This window comes from Culex quinquefasciatus, chromosome 3 (genome assembly GCF_015732765.1).
Source record: "Culex quinquefasciatus strain JHB chromosome 3, VPISU_Cqui_1.0_pri_paternal, whole genome shotgun sequence".
Classification (NCBI taxonomy): domain Eukaryota; kingdom Metazoa; phylum Arthropoda; class Insecta; order Diptera; family Culicidae; genus Culex; species Culex quinquefasciatus.
The window spans coordinates 67,120,496-67,141,775 of NC_051863.1; the positions used below are offsets into that span (position 1 = coordinate 67,120,496).

Here is a 21,280-nt window from a genome sequence, read left to right on the forward strand (position 1 = left end):
CATCCGCGTTTTCCACATCTCAGCTCCTATTCAGTTTCTCCCCTGATACACACGAATGAGATTCACGCAAATAAATCTCTTCGGTGAGACCAAAGTTTCATTCAAATAAAAAAAATACTAAGAAAAGTCAATTTGCAAAATCTTTGAAAAACAGTAAAAATTTGAAATTTTCAGACGACCTATTGAAATGATAGGCTTGATATTTTCTTAAAAGCCTACATAATCACCCTTCAATTGTGTCTAAGAATGCTAAAAATCGGTTGAAACGGTTTGTTTTGTATGAAAAAAAAAACAATAAAAGAATACGGGTCCAATTATTTTAGCCAGGGGGTTTGTTTTTTTGAAAAAAAAAGTTTTCTATTTGATTTTTGCACATATTTTACTCCATGTGGATCATTGCCCATACACAAAAAGTGTCCACGTGTTCTGAAGATAGCCCTTACTTGAAGATGCCATGGAGAATTTGCCTTATCCAGGGGTGCCCAACCTTTTGGCCCTGCGGGCCAGATCTGATTTTTCTGAAGCAGTGACGGGCCGGAACTAATATTTGATAAAAGTTGATAAAGTAAACACATTTTTTTTTTAATTTTTGATGATTGGGTTCTTTTTAAGTAAATAAATAAAAGATGTATTGTTGCAAATAAGATTCATATATCTTGATTTTAGGAATGAAAAACAAAAATAACTTTCAAAAATGTGTTTATTTGACTTATTTTAATTTTTGTTTGTTAGAAATTGTATAGTTATTGTTTTTGACGATTGTAATTAAATACCTTGATATAATTTTAATATGAAAAAAAAAAACATTCAAATTTCAATGCTCGTTGAATTTTTTTTAGTTTGATTTCAATAGAAAAAAAATCTATGAGACATGATAAAAATTATTCAAACGAAATTTGAATTCGAATATCCTTTACAAAAAACTTTTTACGTTGTTGTGCACCTTTATTAAAATATTTTAAAATGGTTGTAAAAACACACAAAATTTAAAAAGTGTAAAAAATATATATTAAATCATTTTCAATTCGTTATTTTCAAACTTCAAAGTTTATGAAAATATATATTTTGCTCCAAAATTTCTTGACTCATTTTGAGACATTTTTTAATATTTTCAAAATATTTGAAGCGATCTTTTATCAGTATGAATAATTTGCTTTTTTAAGCTTAAAAAACACTTTATCACTGAAAAGTTGTTCTGGAAAAAAAATAGTTTTTGTTTACCTGTTTCTTTAAAAAATAGAAAAAAAACGTCAGTTTGATGTTAAAAATGGAGAAATTTCAATTTAGTGTCTTTTTGTACATTTTTAGAAAATAATCCAAGCTTTTTCATACATTTCACAATTTTAAATGTATAATTTTGTTTTTTTGCATCATTTTTCAGTTTAAAAATATCAATATAGAAATTATAAGAATTAAACTCAAACATGAAGAATGTTATTATAATATGTTAAAATTTGGTTTAAAGCTTATTTTTTAAATTCAGACAATCAATTTATTTATTTAATATTTCATGAACAGCCTTAAGGGCCGGTCATACAACTATTTCCAAAAGCCGTCGCGGGCCGGATGAAATGGCTTCATAGGCCGGATCCGGCCCGCGGGCCGGACGTTGGGCAGGCCTGCCTTATCCTCTAAAAAAAGAGCCGGTGCAGTTGGGTCCTTTTTTGGGACCTGAAGTCAACGTGGGAGTATTCCAATTCTGAGAAGTAGGAGTCGGAATAAGGATCAGCTAATTTTCAATCAATTTTGTAAGGGAGTTGTTGACAGAGTTGAGGCCAGCGCAGTCGGGTCTTTTTGGAGAACTGGAATCGAATTCATATTCGCTTAACATTTTAACTCCCTAGCCCTCAAAAAAGTTGGAACGGCAAATTCAACTCGCTGCAACGAGTTAGTTTGCGGGCATAATTCAAGCAATCGGAAAAATTCTTTTTTTCTAGTGATTTTTTAGGATGTCTACAGAATTCTAGAGCTTTGCAGAACTCAATTTGATCAAATCTGTAATTTTTGTGATCAAAAAAATCATTTGAAACTTTTTGTTTACATATAAAAAAAATGCCAACGACGTTTTTGATCGCTGACATTACAGATTTGTTCAAATCATTTAATTCCCATTAAAAACATAACTTACAACAAATTTTCAAGTTTCAAAGAATTTAACTTCAGCAAAGTTTACCATCACTGCCCTTCCAGCGTTACATAAATATTATAAAAACACGTTGCGCGCAAACTAGGAACGAAAGAGGAAGCAACAATAATACCCCGATCGGCACGAAAAAAAAGCATAAACCATAAACACATTTGGAGAGTGAGCAAGAACGAACCAGAGTGGGCTCGCAAGCGCAAAAACGAGACAGCACGCAACCCCGTACAGAGTGTGTGGTGGTAGTAGAAAAAGCAAATAAAAACCCCACGAGCATAAATCATTTCTGTGGGCTGCCTTTTTCCCGTGTACGCGCGCGTCGCGTCGTACACACTAAATTTGAACTCACCAACTTTTATTTCAAGGGGAAGAAACCCGGCGAAGAAGGTGATGACGCGTTGGAGGTGGGAGGACTCGATGATCAATGCGTGTCTGGGGAGTTCTGCGAACTTATGAATTTTTAATGCCTGAAAAGTTTTGTTTTGGTTTTTTGTGTTTGCACCAAGTCTGCCTCAGCGTGCAAGACTCTCGTTTCGTTCTTCGAAGCGGGGTGGAACGGGGAGATATTTATGACCCCAACCTCGAACCTGGCCGACTTCTGAACCAGCGTAGCGGGAATGGCTTTTCGCGTAACGTGGAACGGTAAATGCAGCCCGTAGGTCTGCACTTGGTGCCATGTAGGGACGTCAACTTACACTTTTCGTAGCAGAACTTGTTATTCGTGATGATTTCACAGCTTAAGGTCCATCACGACGTCTTGCTCCATCGTGATGCATCATCGAAACTGTGCACGTTCAACAAAAACAACACACACTTTGCCGGTGCAAACACTTCACGCCTTATCATTGGTCCGCGGCGACCCGCAGCTTGTCCATAGCGAGAGCCCCCTCAATTACGACAAATTGATGCAAATTGGACGGTGGTGGTGGCGCGTTTTTCCGCCAAGAAAACCAGTTTTCCGACGACGACACAACAACGCCTCTTTCGCGACCGCTCGACTCGACACTGCCGCTGGCGTGGGTCTCGATAGGCCGAAAACCGGACTGACTCCGGAGTTGTTGAAAACGAAGGTGGCCGCTAGTCTAGGCCGTGGAAAAGGCCCCACTTCTTGGATTTTGTAGAGTGGAGTTGGCGTTCGCCTTCATTCATCCATCTTTTTTTTTTCTTTTGCAAGAGATCTACAATGTTGGGAGCGCAAAAAAAGAGAAAGGTTTCGCCGCGAACCGTTCCGTCATTGGTGGCGCAGAGTAGAGCGCTGTTGAGCCGCTTCTGCTGCTGAAGAAGTGAAAGTTATACCTTCTCGGGGTTTGTACCTGACGACGGTGTGGTGAAGGCGAGAAGCCCCATAAAACTCTACGCGCTGTACTCGTGCCGTCGTGCTTTGTTGTCACAATATATTCCCGTTTTTCACACTGAACCTTAAACAAATCATTAAATATACATGACAAAGTCCAGTCAGCAAACCACTAAATATCACCGCCTCCAAGCGAAGCGAATCTGACACATCAGCTGTAGTTTCCAATATGGCTTTGGATGTAAACAAACAGCTATCCTTCGTTTTTAGTCGAAACCTCGAAAAAGTGTCGTGCGACAAAATAGTACACGACCACGTCGAGACCAGGTAACAGGTAGACATTGCACACAAACAGCTAGACCACCGCTACATTTGCATCTTGAGGGAGAATCGCACCGGTTGGAGTTGCGAATAAAGATGGAAGTTTATGCTGTTGCCTGGTATGGCACTGAGTGAGTGATACGGCGACCAAGCACACTGAATCCGTAGAGATGTTGACGCCAGTTGATTGGATTTGAAGGTGGTTCTGCATACAGATGTGGGTACTGAATGTTATCGCTGATCACAAACCTCGATACTGGGAGTAACATGAAGAGTTTTCTTGGAAGATCATAAAAAGACGATAATTACCTGAAAAAGAAAAGAGATAGATTTGACATTAATTTCAGCACTATTATTTATCAGCAGAAGAACAAAACAAAAAGAAAATTAGTTGAAAAAACAAGACAGTTAATGGTGTTAACATTCCAACAAATAAAATCATATTTTGAAACACGCTTTCAACAACAAAATTGAATAACCCAATTTTAGCTCCGGCATGGAAAACTAATCATACGAGCATTGTATTGGTTGGACGTTTGATTGATTGGATTATAATGCTAGGCCAACGCACACTGTTGTGTAGATGCACATTTAATTATACACAAATTTCGGGGCTGACCGGGAAGCTTTTCTCGGGAACTCATTAGGAATGTTTTTAACAATTAGAGACATTACAAAATCATTACAGAGTTCGGTGGTCATCATACAAAAATAACTGGATTCTTTTTTTTTTCAAAAACAATTATATCAGTCGACTCACTGTTGATTTTCTCGTTATCAATGTTGCTCCACTTGTCAATATATTTTTCAGCCCCTTTAAAAAGCATGCGGTCCCTTCAATATCGACAGAGATTGAGTCCACTGTTATTATTTTCCAATTGAATCGATTCAATTAAATTAAATTGATTTATTATGCAAAACAATAAATGTAGTAAAATTTAAGTGTCAAAGAAGCAGACGGAGTATTTTATTTAATTATTTGAAGATTTCCCGGTTACATCCATTCGCCTTACAAAAATTATAATTTTAATTAAATTTTAATCGGGCTATTTCGGCGAAAACTGATACAAATTTTAGAAGAAAAGTGATGAAATTTCAGGTGAATAGGTCGACGAAGAGTCATAAAAGAAGATATAAAGGACGGAAAACTAAGTCAGCGAAGGACCATTTGAGGAAATATGTATCACACACACACATCTTTTTTCAAGTCTTTTTTTAGGGACTGAAAAATTTATTGACAGCAGGAGCAATATTGATATCGAGAAGATCGGCAGCCAGAGAGTCCACTAACAACAAATCCCTAAAAAAATACTTCAAAAATGGAAGCACTCATTATTTTGATTCAGAGTGGACCCTTTTGGGGAAGGGGGGGAGGGGGTGGGGGGTATGGCGATTGCCCACGCTCCATACAAAAAAGTTTATTTTTTTTCGTATGGACAATTGTCCACGAGGGGGGGGGAGGGGGTTGGGATTTCCAAAAAAAATGTCCACGTGGTTTGTGGATGGTCCCTATAGAAACATCAACAATAAGTCTTTGAAAAATAACCGGAAGCTTAACAATACTTAGGGGAAATCCTCGTATGTTTGGCAGGTTAAGCACTCGCTCCTAACTCCATCTTATTGGCTGATTTTCACTTATGATAGAAACTGTTGATTGAAACTTGCTTGCTCACTTCTTGTTGAATTTGAAAACGCTTTTTATGAACCGTAATTGAACGTCAAAGTGCTGGTATGGCAACATTAGAGACAAGCTGGATGTAGATGCTGTTCCCCTTTAACTTAAACACCCAAAGGAAAAATATATCTCAAAATCTGCAACATTGGATTTGCTGCAGAAAATGTCATATTTTATAACATTTTTTGCAGCAAGCCCGTAGATCATTTTTGCCCGCGTGTAAAAATTTCAGCGATCTGCAGTTCTCACCAACACATATAAAGATGGCCCGTCCCCGAGCAACACTCCAAAGAGAAGCATATGTTGGTGCTCTTTCACTCACTTTTCATCAAGCGTCCATGGCGCGGTGGTAGCGTGTCGGATCAATAACCAAGAAGTTGGTGGTTCAATCCTCGTTCTGCTAAGTGTTTTTTTGTGAAATACAACCAAATTTTGTAAAGGGACTATCCATAAACCACGTTTTTGTAGCTTTCGACAAAAAATAGTATTTCTATTTTTAAAAAGTGTCATTTTGTTCTACAAAATCGTCAAATCTGCACCGATTTTGTTGAAATTATTACCAGGGCTATGTTTTGACCCCTAAAAACGCCTACTTTGATTGAAAATTGAACATCAAAAAAAATATCGATTTTCATACAAGACATAAACAGCATTCCCCTGCCCATGGGTTTGGCTTAAAATTCGGCGATCGGCATATGTTTGGATCAGGGGGATGCTAAAGTCCGCCATCTTGGGTGATTGAGATTGATATCGCGCTCAAACTTCGCACAGTGAAAACAAAAATATTGTTTTTCATTAATAATTGAATTTTTGTTATAAGAATTACTGTAGTAAAAGTCAAATTACACAGTAGTTAAGTTAAACGTTTCATGTGATAAAAGTACAACTTTAAATGAGGTCATCGGCCCGATGTGTGCTTAATAATCCCAACTTGAGTAGTTTATTTTGTAAATAAATTGATAAAAATTACCTCAAAAACACACTAACTTTTAAACGTACATTGTGGTAAAATTTTACATAAAACAAAAATTACTTTATTTTCATTTTATGCCTGCAGTTTTTGTACTTTTTTTACAGTGCGCAGTTGCTTTGTTTTGGTTCCGTAACGAACAGCTGTTCTTTTGTGCTGGCGCCGTAATTGACAGCTCCCTTTTGTTCTGGTGCCGAAGTTGACAGCTTGTGTTGGCTGCGGGCGAGCTGCCTGTAGTGAGATATAGATGTCGCCCCCCTGGTTTGGATGCAGAACCGACCACCAAATGTTAAGAAACGACCTATGAAACTTTTGCAAAACAAATCACCTTCATGGTGTTTTAATAAAAACTAACTTAATCCACCTATGTGGTTGAAGCCTTCCTCACAACAATGGCTGTACACAAGTTTCATCTATTTTTTAGATCCGGCTTCAAAAAAGTACATCAATATCACTTAAGTGGCCATATCTCGAGGCAGGGTTGCCAGATCTTCAATGTTTTGCACTCGTTGGAAAGGTCTTTTGATAACCTAACCAACAATGGGTCGGATGGTGGATCCGTATATAGTTTACATACATTTAAGTGAGATCCGGCTTCAAAAAAGTACATCAATATCACTTAAGTGGCCATATCTCGAGACAGGGTTGCCAGATCTTCAATGTTTTGCACTCGTTGGAAAGGTCTTTTGATAACCTAACAAACAATGGGTCGGATGGTGGATCCGGACATCGTTTACATACATTTAAGTGAGATCCGGCTTCAAAAAAGTACATCAATATCACTTAAGAGGCCATATCTCGAGACAGGGTTGCCAGATCTTCAATGTTTTAGACTCGTTGGAAAGGTCTTTTAATAACCTAACCAACGATGGGTCGGATGATGGACCTGGACATAGTTTACATACAGTTAAGTGAGATCCATTTTTATACATAACTTTTGAACTACTTATCGAAACTTCAATCTGTATAAAACTCGATCTATGGGACCCTAAACCAAGTCGAATGCAACAAGTTTGGGTCAAATCGATTCAGCCAGTGCCGAGAAACATGAGCTAGTTTGTTGGTCACATACATACATACACACACACATACACACAGACATTTGTTCAGTTTGCGATTATGAGTCGATATGTATACATTAAGGTGGGTCTACGACGTTTTTATACGAAGTTCATTTTTTAGAGCAGGATTATAGCCTTACCTCAGTGAGGAAGGCAAAATACGCTGAACATTCAAATTTTGAACCTTTTTATTTCGTTTTTTCAAGGAAGGTACAGATCAGACACGATTATCCGTAGGTTTGTATGGGACTTCGAATAAGCGAATCTTGAGCAAATAAATTCTATGATTTTTTTTTATTTTCTTACATTAAATATCAAATTCGAGCTCAGCGACCTCATTTTACTCAAATTTGAATGGTTGAGTGCCTATTAAATTGAAAAATGCAATTTTTAATATCTCATCACCGCCATTTTGGCCGCAATCTTGGATTACAAAATTCTAAATCACTTTAGAGTAGTTTAGGGGTCAAACTTAAGCTCAACAATCATAAATAAGACAGCCAAACATTTTGTTTTTGTAATTCCGTCGTGAAACTACTTTCTTTTCCTGTCATTCTTGAACGATGAAACAGCCTACTTTTCTGTACCAAAAATCACTGAATCGAATAGGAACCCTTTTCAAACTTTTCAGCACTGAATTTGAATTGAGTCTAGACTGTATTTATTATTTACGTAGGGAGGTAACGGGTGGCAGTGCGTGGCCGAATGGTTACGCTGTCCGCTTTGTTAGCGGATGATTCTGGGTTCGATTCCTATCTGCTCCAACCTTCCATCGGATGAGGAAGTAAAATGTCGGTCCCGGCCTTGGTTGTTGTTAGGCCGTTAAGTCATTCCAGGTGTAGGAGTTGTCTCCATGCCATAAGTACAAACAACACACCAAACCAAGCCTACTCCGGTGGAATCGCTGGCGGCGGTTGGACTCGCAATCCGAAGGTCGTCAGTTCAAACACTGGGGTGGAAGGTTCCTTGGAGTAGAAAGAGGTTTGGGTGCTCTCCCCATTCAAGCCTTCGGACTCCTAGGTTCGAGCAGAAACTTGCAATAGAGACCACAAAAGACCCGGGGTCGTTAATGTGGATGGTTTGATTTGTAGGGAGATAACACTTTAAAAATGATCAAATTTATTTTTAAAACTGTTTCAAGTTCTTTGAAAGCAATTTCTCGAAGCGCTTTGAATTACCATCTACCGAGTTCAGTATCATTCAAAGTTACTCCGTTAATTTTTTTTTTAATTTTGCAAAAACACAAATCAAATTCACCCGTCCTATCAATTTAGACTTGATTACAGAATTCATAGATGAAATTCATCTTATAATTTTATTCATCCTTATTTTCAAAACAATAAATACAAAGAGACTAAGTTTTTTTTAATGTTGCTCAACCCAATTAACCCAAATGCGATAAAATTTGCGATAAGAAAGCATATCTCCTGTCAACGATTCAAATTTGATTGCAAAAAAAATTATGTCAGTGAAAAGAACACTCTTTCAAACAATTAATGTTTTATATGATCTCAGTTGTGCTGGGTTTCAAAAAGAAAAACACTCCACAAATTTACATTTATGACGAAACATGAATATTTTCGATCAGATCTCAAGTTTGATTTATGGTTCTAAAGGGTTCCGTTGTAAAATCTTAGCGCCCTAAACCCAATTTAAAATTAGCATATCGTTAAACAAACTCCAACACAATCCAGCTCAAAATTCTGCATTTCTTCAAACAGAAAAAAAAACACCAATGTCCTTGAACTAAACCGGCATCGTCTTCTCACATGTCACACCCCGGCAAGCATTCTACTTTCTTCGTCTACCTGAGCAACGACGACGACGACAGCGACAACTCAAACAGCTGTAGCGAAGCGAAAAGGAAACCCAAAAAGATGCCGAAAGGACAACGAACCTACACTGCACGACAGCAGCAGCAGCAACAACAACAACTCCCTCCTTCGACGTTCCATTTTCATCCAATTTTTGACGAAGCAACAAACAAAAAAACTGGAGAAGGAGAAAGAGAAACACGAAAAACCATCAATCCAAATTATTGTATTTTCATGCAGTCATCAGTATTATCATCGTCATTGCGAATGCAAGGCATCGTGTTCAGAAGAATCTACAGAAAAACGAGACAACGCAACGCAACGTCAGAACAACGCACACGGCATGTGAGCACTTCACGAGCTAATACACGCAAGACCCTTGTGCAAAGGGAACGCAAAAACAACTCTCACACACAGAAGAAAAAAAACAGGGACACTTCCCAAACTTTGGTCCCGTAAAGGAAGCCGCACCGAAAAAAACGCATTATTATTTGCCCAGCTCACCGTGCTTCGGCAGCTGAACACACGCGCTCCCTAGTACGCGACTGAAAAAAGAGTCATGTGTGAGCTTGAGCCGCTGCACCGCGCGCTGTATTACCGCATCGCTCGCCATCGCAGCAAGCCTCGGCAGACGAAGCTGCATAACTTCATTTTTCTTTTCATGTGTTCCCCTTCCCCTCCTAACCCGTTCCGCCACCGGATCGCCGTCAACGACGGCCAGCTCTTTGCCAGCAGGGCCTCCTACGACTCCTTCGCGCCGGTCTTTCGCCGCCGCTCTACGACGAGCGCTGAAGCCGTAGCGTGACTGCTATTTCGAGCCAGTCGGTATACGATACGGCGAAGGCAGCTTCAAAAGAGAACCAACAAAAAATAAACAGCGCACCAATACCAGGGCACGGAGAATGCGCGATTACGGTGCGATTAATCGAGGCTACACACGGGAGTGCTGAAGCGGTGTTGGTGAGCACGCGATCCAGTCGTCGTCGAAGACGACGACGACGGAACGGGAGAGATGGTAACTATGGAGATGTGCTCAAGTGGTGCGGAGCTCGTGGAAACGGAGGAGGGCGCGGATTACCAATGTAAATGAATGAAATTTATGCACAAAAGCAAACATGATGCAAAGAAGTGGAAGAGGAACGTTGGTGAGCGTAGCAAAGGAGGGTGGCGAACCTGCTACGGTCGGAACTTGGAGGGGACAGGACAAGCAGTAGCGGGTGACATATTCTCTATCCATTCCGCGCGTATGACTGTGAAGTGGTCGTCGGACGTATGATGTCGACGACGCCATGTTTTCGGGATCTTTTTCCTCTCGTGCCGCGGTAATATGTCTCTCCGCGATGATGATGACAGCGATTATTCACTCAGAGTGGAGTGGAGAGTGGGAGCGAGCAAGCCACTGCCGTCGAATCCCTGAAGTGGCGATGTCTCTTTCTCCAAGAGTCGGCATTAATTAATTAGCGCCTACTCGAGATGGAAGTAATCTAAATGGATTAAGAACTTAATGAAGGTAGATGAGGACCCGGTTGCCCAGAAGAAGCAACAACCAGGCCATGAAATAAACAGAACAAGTTTATTTTGAGAATGTTTGGTCCAAGTTGGCGACGTTTCAGCACACTAGAAGAGCGCTTGCTGTCAAAGTTGGAGAACAGTCACAGTAGGCGGTTATGAAAAATTGTCTCGATTTCCGGCGAGATTCGAACGCTCTTTGACAGCTCTGGAATCGGCGACTTAACCGTTGAGGTCGAGTCGAAGTCGGCAAATTCTGAGAAGCCAGAGTTGCTGGAGTCGGAGTTGGCTTATTATGAACAACTTTGCATGGAAGTTGTTGTTGAAGCTGAAGTCGGTGGAGTCGATTTTTATTGAGTTGGAGTTGGAATCGTTAAATCTCATGAAAGCTATCCGAATCCGTTTTGTCGGAGTTTGAGTTGAAGTCGGTTTTCTAGAACCTGGACTCTACAGAGTCAAACAGAAGATCCAAGTTGGAAATTCGATTTCCTGGAAGCCTGCTCCATTCCCTCATTTTTTTTTGCCGTCACCTTCAAGCCAAAACTTCACTGCATCTGAGCAAGCCCCCGTACAGCCATATCTTCAAGCACCATCGCCTACTCCGTCGTCAACAGCAGTTGCGTCCCAAAAACACGGAGCTGACCGAAAACTCATACATTGCCAGCAGCAGCAGTGCTGCTGACACTTGCACCGGCACCTTCTTCACCGTGTTGGTGCGCGCTCCTCCACACGAAGTCCAAGTGTGCGCCGGTATTGGTGCAAGCGCCGTCACGCACACCTCTGCACTGCCGGGGTTGCCAGCGCCGAAGGCAAAGAGCATGCTTTCTTTGGGTAAATATTTGCGGAACGGGCAAGATAACAAGAGTAAGCGATCGCTGGCTGGCAACACGGCAAGGCAGTGCAAGCGGGAGTACGGCGGCGAAGAGCCACTCGACGAGTGCGCTGTAATTTATGGAAAACCGGTTTACGGTCTGCAAGCTGCTGTCGCGGCTGGCCGTCGCGCATCTCGTGTTCGTAAACACGGGTCGCGACGAATCGAAGTTGGCATTGAAGTTTGTGTAAACAGTGCAAGCGAACTGTCAAAATTCTAACCTTAAAGAGCGATTGCAAGAGGGGCGTTCAACGCCTACTAGATTCAGCAAGGGTTGACGTTTCTTAACGCTGAAAATGCATCATGAATCAGCACGAATCCGTCACCGGGTTCGCCAGCAAGTCTTGCTGTCCGTAACTACGATACAGAAGTGATAAGAGAGGCCAACATGCTCGTCGTCTTCTCACACACAGCGATAGAAACGATACAAGCTTGACATAGAAAGAGAGGACAGTGTTGCCAGCGCTGCAGGTGTTAGACGGGTTGTTTGAGAGCGGTTCGATGGTGAATGGCAACAGTGCCGCCGCATACAGAAACATAAAGAGAGCTACGAAACTGAATCGCGACGAGACGGAATGAGAAATCATAGAATGGCTTAATTTAATGACAGAGGAGGAAGGGAAAAGAAGAAACAGAAGAGGTGAAAGAATAAAACAGAAAACAATAAACAAACCTTTTCGTGTAAAACCTAGAACCTCTCGGTCTTTCCATTTTTAAGGACGGTAAACAATAAACTCATATGGCAAATTAGGTAACACATAAGGACACACAGGAAAATGAAACACAACCGGATTAATTCAGAAGGGAAAAAATCAATCAATCAGCAATACCCGAAGCTGCGAATATCCTTCAAAGTTTCCGCCGACGCGCTCAATATACACTTCACGACGTTCTTCCTTCACTGCTTCTCACTCTGCGGTAGTATTCCGACAAACGGCAAAGGTGGCCGTAACGTTGGAGGTAAACCGATTTGCCATCGTCAAGTCTTCACCGGACACCGATGTTGGATCAATACTTTGGAAAATCACTGACGAGTCTGGATCCTTTCCAGAACGGTTTAGATTCTCTAGGTATCCAGTTATCCACGGTGGAGCACTCTTTTCCGTCCAACAAAGGACCACCACCAGGTACTTCCTTCACACACTTCGCGCGGCGAGAGCTCCTCCTGAACGGGAGCGCGGATTTCAACGGTACGAGCCGACAGGAATTGTTAAAACGAACTGAAAATTCAACTTCTCGTCGTCTCGTTTGGGCTGTCGGTCGTCGGGGTTTGCTGCCTTGCGCGCTCCTTCCTACCCCAGGCATACGCACACAGTCGCACACGTGTCCTCACCTCACCCATACACATCCGCGTGTACGCCCAGGTCAGCTCTACCCCGGGCTTCGAGCACATAAGGCAGAACAACCAGAGTACGCATGCGTATCGCTATGACGCGCACCAACATCAGCAAACGGCCCACACGAGTCTCCATCGTGCCGACGACAATAACCGCCATTGGCATCGGAGGAGAACTGGCTGTCGACCATCCTGCATCCCGCTCTCACCCTCCTTATGTACGACCCGGAACACCGTCCGCCAAACAGGGACGACACGATACATAACCCTCGTCGTCGCTGACACGACACATCTGGCGCAGTCTCACAAATACACAGCTCCGTACAAGCAGCTTGTGGCCCGTGTCGAACCGACTCAAAAAAAAAAGGCCATAAATTTTAACAGCATTCCTACCCCTCGATACAGCCTTCAGCGCGCTCCGCGCGCTCCTCGGCCCTTTGTTTTGTGCCCACTCCATTCCGTACTCCCTTCCCACTCGATGTTCAGCCTCTCTGTCTCATTTCTACTGCCGCCCGGTCTCATCGTCGGTTATGCGCATAATATTCCAGAGGGGGGCAGCATACATTAAAGCATACCAAAGACCGTCGCGTTCCCCGCTCTCCTACCCCTCCGCCCGTGAAGCGAGCGTTGCCGATATCGGGCGGTCGTCAATATCCCGCCGACCCGCCGTTTTGATCGGGAGTTCGTTTTTTTGGGTTTAATTTTTCATCATTCTGCTGTGTGTGCGCGCGCGTTCGAAGGGTTTCTTCTTGTTGTTGCTTTCTTCGATGCGGAGTTGGTGCACAGTGGGACAGAGTTGAAGTTTATTGCCACAATTTGCGCCAATTTAAGGTTCTAAATCAATGTTTGTAGTTTTCGAGATCGGGGATTTAAAATTGACATTTTGACGAAAATTGCCACAACCAGGACTTAAGAATGTTTCAATGGGAGGACTTTTACCGAACCATGTGATTTTGGAAAATATGGGTACAGTCCTGACTCGATTATCAGAAGCCTTGATTATCCGATGTTTCGATCATACAAAATTCAATTATCCGAAGTTAGACCATTTGATGGACCGAGCCACTTAGCCCAGTAGTAACGCTTCCGCCTCGTATGCGGTAGATCGGGGTTTAATTCCCGACTCGGACCAGCACAACAGAGTTTTTTGAAAAGGTCCAATAAACCAAATTTTCAGATTTTGCTTGTTGGGTGTTTTTGAAATCGCCTTGAGTCAGGGGTATTAAAAACACCCAAAAAGCAAAAACTGAAAATTTGGTTTATTGGACCTTTTAAAAAAAAAACTCCAGAACTGTTGATCTTTTCCCTTCTGGATTCGATTGCTTAGTAAGGGGAAGGTAGTGTATCGTCACAAACTGGACCTTATCAAGACACCTTAGGAAGACAACCTATGGAATGTTAACATTAACCATTACATGTTAACATTAATTTAAAAAAAAAATTACTTTTTTTCTAGATCATCTGATGGTCTTAAGGGGAATTCGGATAATCGAATCATGAACATTTTTCATTTTTTCTTGGCTTTAAACAAAAAATCCGAGTTCTGCGTCACTATTTCAGTCAAATTTTAATAATTGATTGCCTATTAAATTACAATTATTTGATGACCTCCATTTATGCCGCCATATTTGATTTACAATTTAAAATAATACATTTTTTTTGTGATTCGAATATCTGAAGTGATTCAAAACTAAATTTAAAAAATCTGGTCATGTCTGTTAAAAGTTAACCGCATTTTTTGCCTTCTTCACCTCAATGAGGAAAGGCTTTAAAATCACTCGAAAAATGAACTTCTTTACTTCTGTGCGTGTGTATGTCTGTAAGTCCGTGCACAGAAAAATATGCACACGATTATCTCCGGATTGGCTAAACCGATTTGGACCGTGTTGGTCTCATTCGATCCGTCTTGGGGTCCCACAAGATCCTAGTTAATATTTTGAAGTTTAGTAAAGTACTTTAAAAGTTATGCTAAAAAAACGATTTTAGCTAAACTTCTGACGATTGTAAAAAGGGTGGTTTTTGTAAGAAACCCCGTCATGCTATATATTTTTAGATATAGGTATTTAAAAGACCTTTCCAACGCGTTCAAAAGATTGATGATCTGACAACCCATTCAAAAGTTATAAGCACTTAAGTGGTATTTATACACTTTTCTGAGGCCGGATCTCAAATATTTTGGTGAAAAAGTTGTCCGGATCTATCATGCGACCCATCTTTGGATAGTTAATCAAAAGACCTTTCTAACGAGCCCAAAAGATTGAAAATCTGACAACCCTATCAAAAGTTATAAGTACTTTAGTGTTTTCAATACACTTTTTTGAGGCCGAATCTCAGATATTTTGATAAAACAAAGTGTTATTTATTCACATTTTTGAAGCTGTGTAGTGTATTCACTTTTATGAATGCAAGGAAGGCACCAACCACCTAAAGGTGAATTAAGTAACGTTTTTAAAAGACGAATACACGAAACAAAACGTTATTTAATCCACCTTTAGGTGGTTGGTGCCTTCCTCACATTCATAAAATCAATGCATTCAGTAAAAATAGAAACATTCCCCCTTAACATGTTTAAAAAATCAACTTTATTACTCATTTCTTTTGATATGGTTCGCAGACCTTCAACATTTCTGGCTCATCAGCAAGGTCTGATAAAAGACCTATTCAACGATAGTTTGCATGGAAGATTCAGACAATATTTCTATCACAATATCTGAAATCCGGCCTCCAAAAAGTGTATAAATAACACTAAAGTGCTAAAAACTTTTGATAAGGTTGTCAGATCGTCTATGTTTTAGTCTCACTTGGAAGTTCTTTCGATTATCTAACTAACGATTGGTCGCATGATGGACCCGGACATCATTTTCATAGAAATATCTGAGATCCGGCCTCCAAAAAGTGTATAAATAACACTAAAGTGCTGATAACTTTTGATAGGGTTGTCAGATCCTCGATGTTTAAAGCTAAAAAATAAAAAAAAAGCTAAAAATTTAAATTACAGGCCACGGTGTCAACATTTGAATGAAAAAAGTATTTTAAAATGCATCATACACCAGTCCAGTTGTTTTGCAATTATTGTTTTCAAAATTTTTTTTAAATGCTGAAGATTTTTTTTTTTTTGGGACCATAAAAAGGTTTTTGCAGTGTTCAAAATATTTTTAAACGAGTTCAAACATGTTAAATATGATTATCAATGCAGAAAAATGCATTTAATATTGTGCTCAGTTGATTAGACTTCTATTTCCATTGAAATTTTGATATTTTTTGAAAAAATATTTTTTTTTGCTCCCTGATTTTCCGAACCAATTTTGAAGGGGGGGGGGGGGGGCACATAAACTTTGAAAAATATTTGCAACGGCCTGAATTGGATTAAAAAAAATCTTTGATTTTTTTTAGGCCGATGCAAATATTTAAAAAAAAAATGTCCCTCGGCCCTGGCGGGGGGGCCAAAAATAAAAAAAAATATACAAATTTAAATAACAAGCCATAGTCTTCACATTTAAATGAAAAAAGTGTTTTAAAATGCATTTTACACTAGTTCAGTTGTTTTGCAATCATTAGTTTTCAAAAAATCGAAGATCTGACAAAAACAAAAATAGTATCGAAAAAAAAGATTTTGCATCGAAAATTTTCAAAAATCTTAAGATTTTTTAATAAACCCAAACATGCTAGAAATGATTTTAAACGCAGGAGAATGAATTTTAATTTGATTTCAGCTGGTTGCACTTGAATTTTCATTGAAATTTTGAAGTTTATTGTAAAATTTTTTTTTGTCCCTTGATTTTTTGGGCCAATTTTGAAGGGGGGGGGGGGGAGGGGTGACAAAAACTTTTAAAAATATTTGTAAAAAGCCTTAACTGTTCTTTGGAAACAAACTGGTTCAAAAAAAGATGGAAAATTATGACAATCTGTTTTTTTGCAATCTTTCAAACATGAGCAGTTCTTTATTTTTTTGTGAAACGGTTTGTGAAATTATTTAACGGTACACATCAACCAGAGCTTTTGCACCAAGATTTTTGTTACAGACATTTTAGTATTTTCAAATCGGGAACTATCGATATGATTTTATTCATCCCCTAAAGTACTGTGTGGGTCTCGTGGCGCAGGGGTAGCGGCTTCGGCTGCCGATCCCGATGATGCTATGAGACGCGGGTTCGATTCCCGCCTTATCCACTGAGCTTCTATCGGATGGTGAAGTAAAACGTCGGTCCCGGTTTCTCCTGTCTCGTCAGAGGCGCTGGAGCAGAAATCCCACGTTAGAGGAAGGCCATACCCCGGGGGGCGTAGTGCCAATAGTTTCGTTTCCTAAAGTACTATCTTCAAAGTTATTTACAACAAAGTTAAACTTGTTTTACCATCAGACTGTTTGAGGCAAGGTTCCTGATTACCTATTCAAAGATCACAAATCACTCAAGGAGCTATTACACTACCGCAAACAAACAAACAAACTCGCTCTTTATCGTGTTTGACAGTTTGCAAAACTCGTAACGATTGATGAGGAAGTGACAAACGATAGGAAACGGTCAGAACAGTTTTTCGTCGCGCTAAATTTGTGCTCGAGAAAAAAAAAATCTGTACTTTTTTTTAAAAAAAGGGCCTATACAAATACGAAACACAATAGCTCACAGGACCTTAGAAAAAACTCTAGATTTGTTTTGCAATCATAAGTGTTAACAAAATCAAGTTTTATGGAGATTTTTTTTTGAAGACGAAACTTGGCACTGTACACTAGAAATTCAATAATATATGGAAGATTCTGAATGAGCCCAAACGTGCAGGTTAATTCATTTTCAATTGTTTTCAGTTGGTTCAGTTGAGCGCTGCAATTATGAGCAATCTATTTCTCACAGCCTTTATTTATTATATAAATCATTTCATTTAGTTTAGACTGAATTCTGAATAATTCATTGATTTTAACCACCAAACTCCTTCATCCTCTCCCACTATTCAACTCAACGCTTCTTCTTTCAACTCCCTTATTCCCACCGCCAACCAACAAACACGAGCGAGTTGCCGTTCGAAACGAAATTGTCGATCTCTTGCTTCTCGCCTGCTACGACCGTCGTCGTCCCGGGCCCTCGTTCGTATTTGTTCTCTCTCATTCGACTGAATCGGCTTACACTCAGAGCTCTGAGCAGCCCGACAAGTCCGACGGACCGGTGCTTGCACTCCGTTCTCTCTTCTCTTCTATCCTGCTGCTGCTGCTGCTGCTGTTGCTGCTGATGTTGCTCTGCCTGCTGACGGATTCTTTCGATTCTTCGCATAAGGCTCTTCAGGGGTCGACTCGTTGGTTCAGCGAGAGGAGGAGGGAGGAAGCATGAAGGGTAGGACACAAAAGCAATATGAAAAATGTCTGTTCTTTGTACACCCCTCGCGCGTTTCAGTCTTCCGTTCCTCACCACCCCTAACCAAGGGAAAGAACCGAGAAGCAGAAAAAAACGACAGAAAATTGAGCAAAAGATTAAAATTGATGAGGGGAAACGAAAAGGGAATTGGATTTATGCGCCAGTTCGTTCCCTTCGTGTGTATGTTGCTCGCTGAGCGCTGGATAATAGTGTTGTGTTCCCTTTGGATTCTTTTTCTGATGTTTTTTAATGACTTTCCGTCAGGCGAGGGTCCCGGCAATTTCGAACGACGAGGGTTCTCGACGTAATAAGCGACGTAGTTATCGGCTCCGCAGGGCATTATATTCCACATTCCCTCCTTTTTTTCCATTCTATAAACACCGAGTGATTATCTGGCAACATTAATCGGGGACCGAGAGTTCGCTACAAGTTCCACTCAGTACAAGGTTCTTCTTCTTGGATGTACAAGAAAAGAAAAAAGTACAAAAACGTTACGTTATGTACAAAATATGTTCGATGGTATGTTGCTTTGCGCGTTTCCCCCCGGATCAGCAGAACGAATACAACAACGAGAGGCTAAAGTACATGAAACGTACAAATGCGGTCCAAAGCAATCCCCGATGGTATGCTAATGGAGACACACCACGCCAAGAGGGACGCCATTTTGGAGAAGCAGTCGAATGTGACTACTAGTCACGTGGCATCCTGAGTCACCGTACTACAGGGATAGGGAGTTCGAATGGCATTGTGCTAAGATGGAGGGTACTGATGAATTACTTATCATCCCAAAAAGCACAAGAGTTAAGAGGAACTAAGAGAAAATAGCTCTCTAATAACGCACGCCACACCGTGGGGAAAATTTTCCTCTCAATATCATTTTTTGATAATCGGTCCTAGAATCATTATTCTATCAGATTTGTGCATGAAATATTGCTACAAGAACAAAATGCCATGTTTGCGTTCTTAGATCAGTAGCTCAAGAGCATTTACGTCTCAATCCAAATCCAACCAGCTCCTGTCACGTTCAATCAATGGCCGCAAAAAAGTCATTTTTGTTACACCATATTGGAGTTACAAAACGTTAAAATTCATTTTTGCAATTCCGTCGTGAAACTACTTACTTTTCTTGTCATTCTTGAACGACGAAATAGCCTACTTTTCTGTACCAAAAATAACAGAATCGAATAGCAACACTTTTCAAAATAAATGCTGAAAAGTTCTACTTTTCAGCACTCAAATGGGTGCTGAAAAGTTTAACTTTTCAGCACTTGTTTCGAAAAGTAACACTTTTCAACATTTTTTTGATTTAAACGATTTATTGACAAAAAAACGAAAATTTGACATAAAATTTCACTCAGTGTGTGTTTTTTGGAATTGCAAAAAATGTTGTATGGAACTCGTTGCAAAATTTGATTTTTTGAGCACTCTTCTTATTTATCCAACTCGATGAACCTCGTTGGATAAATGTACGACTCGTGCTGAAAAAATCATCTTTTTGCAACTTGTTACATAAACTACTATTTTACACGCAGAATCTAATTTGCAATCGAAAAAACTTTACATTGATTGAAAAAAATATCACTGAAAGCTCAGAATTTGTATTCTTAAATACCCGAGCAGACGAAAATAACGCGGGAATAAAATTTTTTGATATTTGAAAATACTAGGCCAATAAAATTTTATGTTATTTATAACAAGATTTGTTATTTGTCGTTATGAATTTTTTGTTATTGGATTGTTATTGTAATAACGGACTAATAACAATTTAAGTTATTCTTCGAACAAATCACTGTTATTATTTTTTGTTATTTTAACAACTAATCCGATCATCCCAATAACAGTTGGCGGTATTCTTCCATAACAAAAAAATGTTATTCCAAAGTTGTTTTAGCTTTCAATCAATATCAGACCAATAACAAATTTTGTTATGATAACATAAACTGTTAATAAACTCTTATGCATAAATGGATTTAGCAAGAATATGTCATAACACTTTTTGTTATTTTAACAGTATTTGTTATTGAAATGGCATAAATTTTGAAGTTACCGTCTGCCCGGGTAGAGCATTTTAAAGTTTATTATTTGTTAACATATACTTTTTTTCAGTGTCAACTCATTCGCCCCCAATTGGCAACTCTTCAATTGTGTGCTATCTTCACGCAGAAAAATAAGGCATATTTGAATCAACAAAACGCTTTGTTGATTTGAAAATCATGATTTTAGTTGAATCAATGCTAAACGTCAAAGCAGCTTTTCAAAACAACGAAAGTCGAAAGTGGAGTTGAGAAAATCAAGGTTCGTTTCAACGCATTTTTTTTGATGATTATATTCAACAAAAAAATTGTTGATTCAAACCTCGTACAGGTTGATTCTACAAAACATTTTTCTGCGTGTTGTGACAACGACCATTTTGGTTGAATATGAGTTTTGACCTATAATTTGCTTAAACCCGATTTTGGAAATTCGCTTCCATTTCCCGGATATCACACCCTAGTAACATTTTTAAACTTACAGGTTTTATCATGGTTCTGAAAACCCTCATACGGCCTAAATAGGCTTTTATGGCCTACTTAAAACCTAAAATGTTACTAGGGCAATACACACTTGTGACATTAACATTTTTGACACGTGCTTTTCTTATTATCGTGATGGTTATAAGCAAACTCCTTATGTTTATACATGAAAATTTTTGTAATTGTCTGCTCTACTACTTTGTAGAACATTGATACAATCTAAAAATAATCCTAAAAAGTTCGAAAAAAAACACATTTTAAAACGGAAAATTTTGTTCTTAATTCAAAAAATAAATCTCTTTGGGTTGTTGCAGATTCCTAAAGTATATTATTTTTTTCTTAAAATGCCTTGTTCCAAAAAACAATTGACAGTTAAGTAACAGAAAAGGTAGAATTTTTGAAACAACTTTTGTTTTTTTTTATGAAAAATACGT

The 21,280-nt window shown here is 39.5% G+C and overlaps 1 protein-coding gene across 2 annotated transcripts in view; it reads right to left on the reverse strand.

Moving 5' to 3' along the window:
• Positions 1-12,477, reverse strand: part of LOC6032513 (polyhomeotic-proximal chromatin protein) — a 64,505-nt gene extending 52,028 nt beyond the window's left edge. For both annotated transcript variants that reach the window (XM_038264476.1, XM_038264475.1), the window contains exon 1: positions 12,329-12,477. In XM_038264476.1, the coding sequence (XP_038120404.1) occupies positions 12,329-12,366 (38 nt within the window). In that variant the 5' untranslated portion in view covers positions 12,367-12,477. The remainder of the gene's footprint in view (positions 1-12,328) is intronic.
• Positions 12,478-21,280: the final 8,803 nt, after the last annotated feature.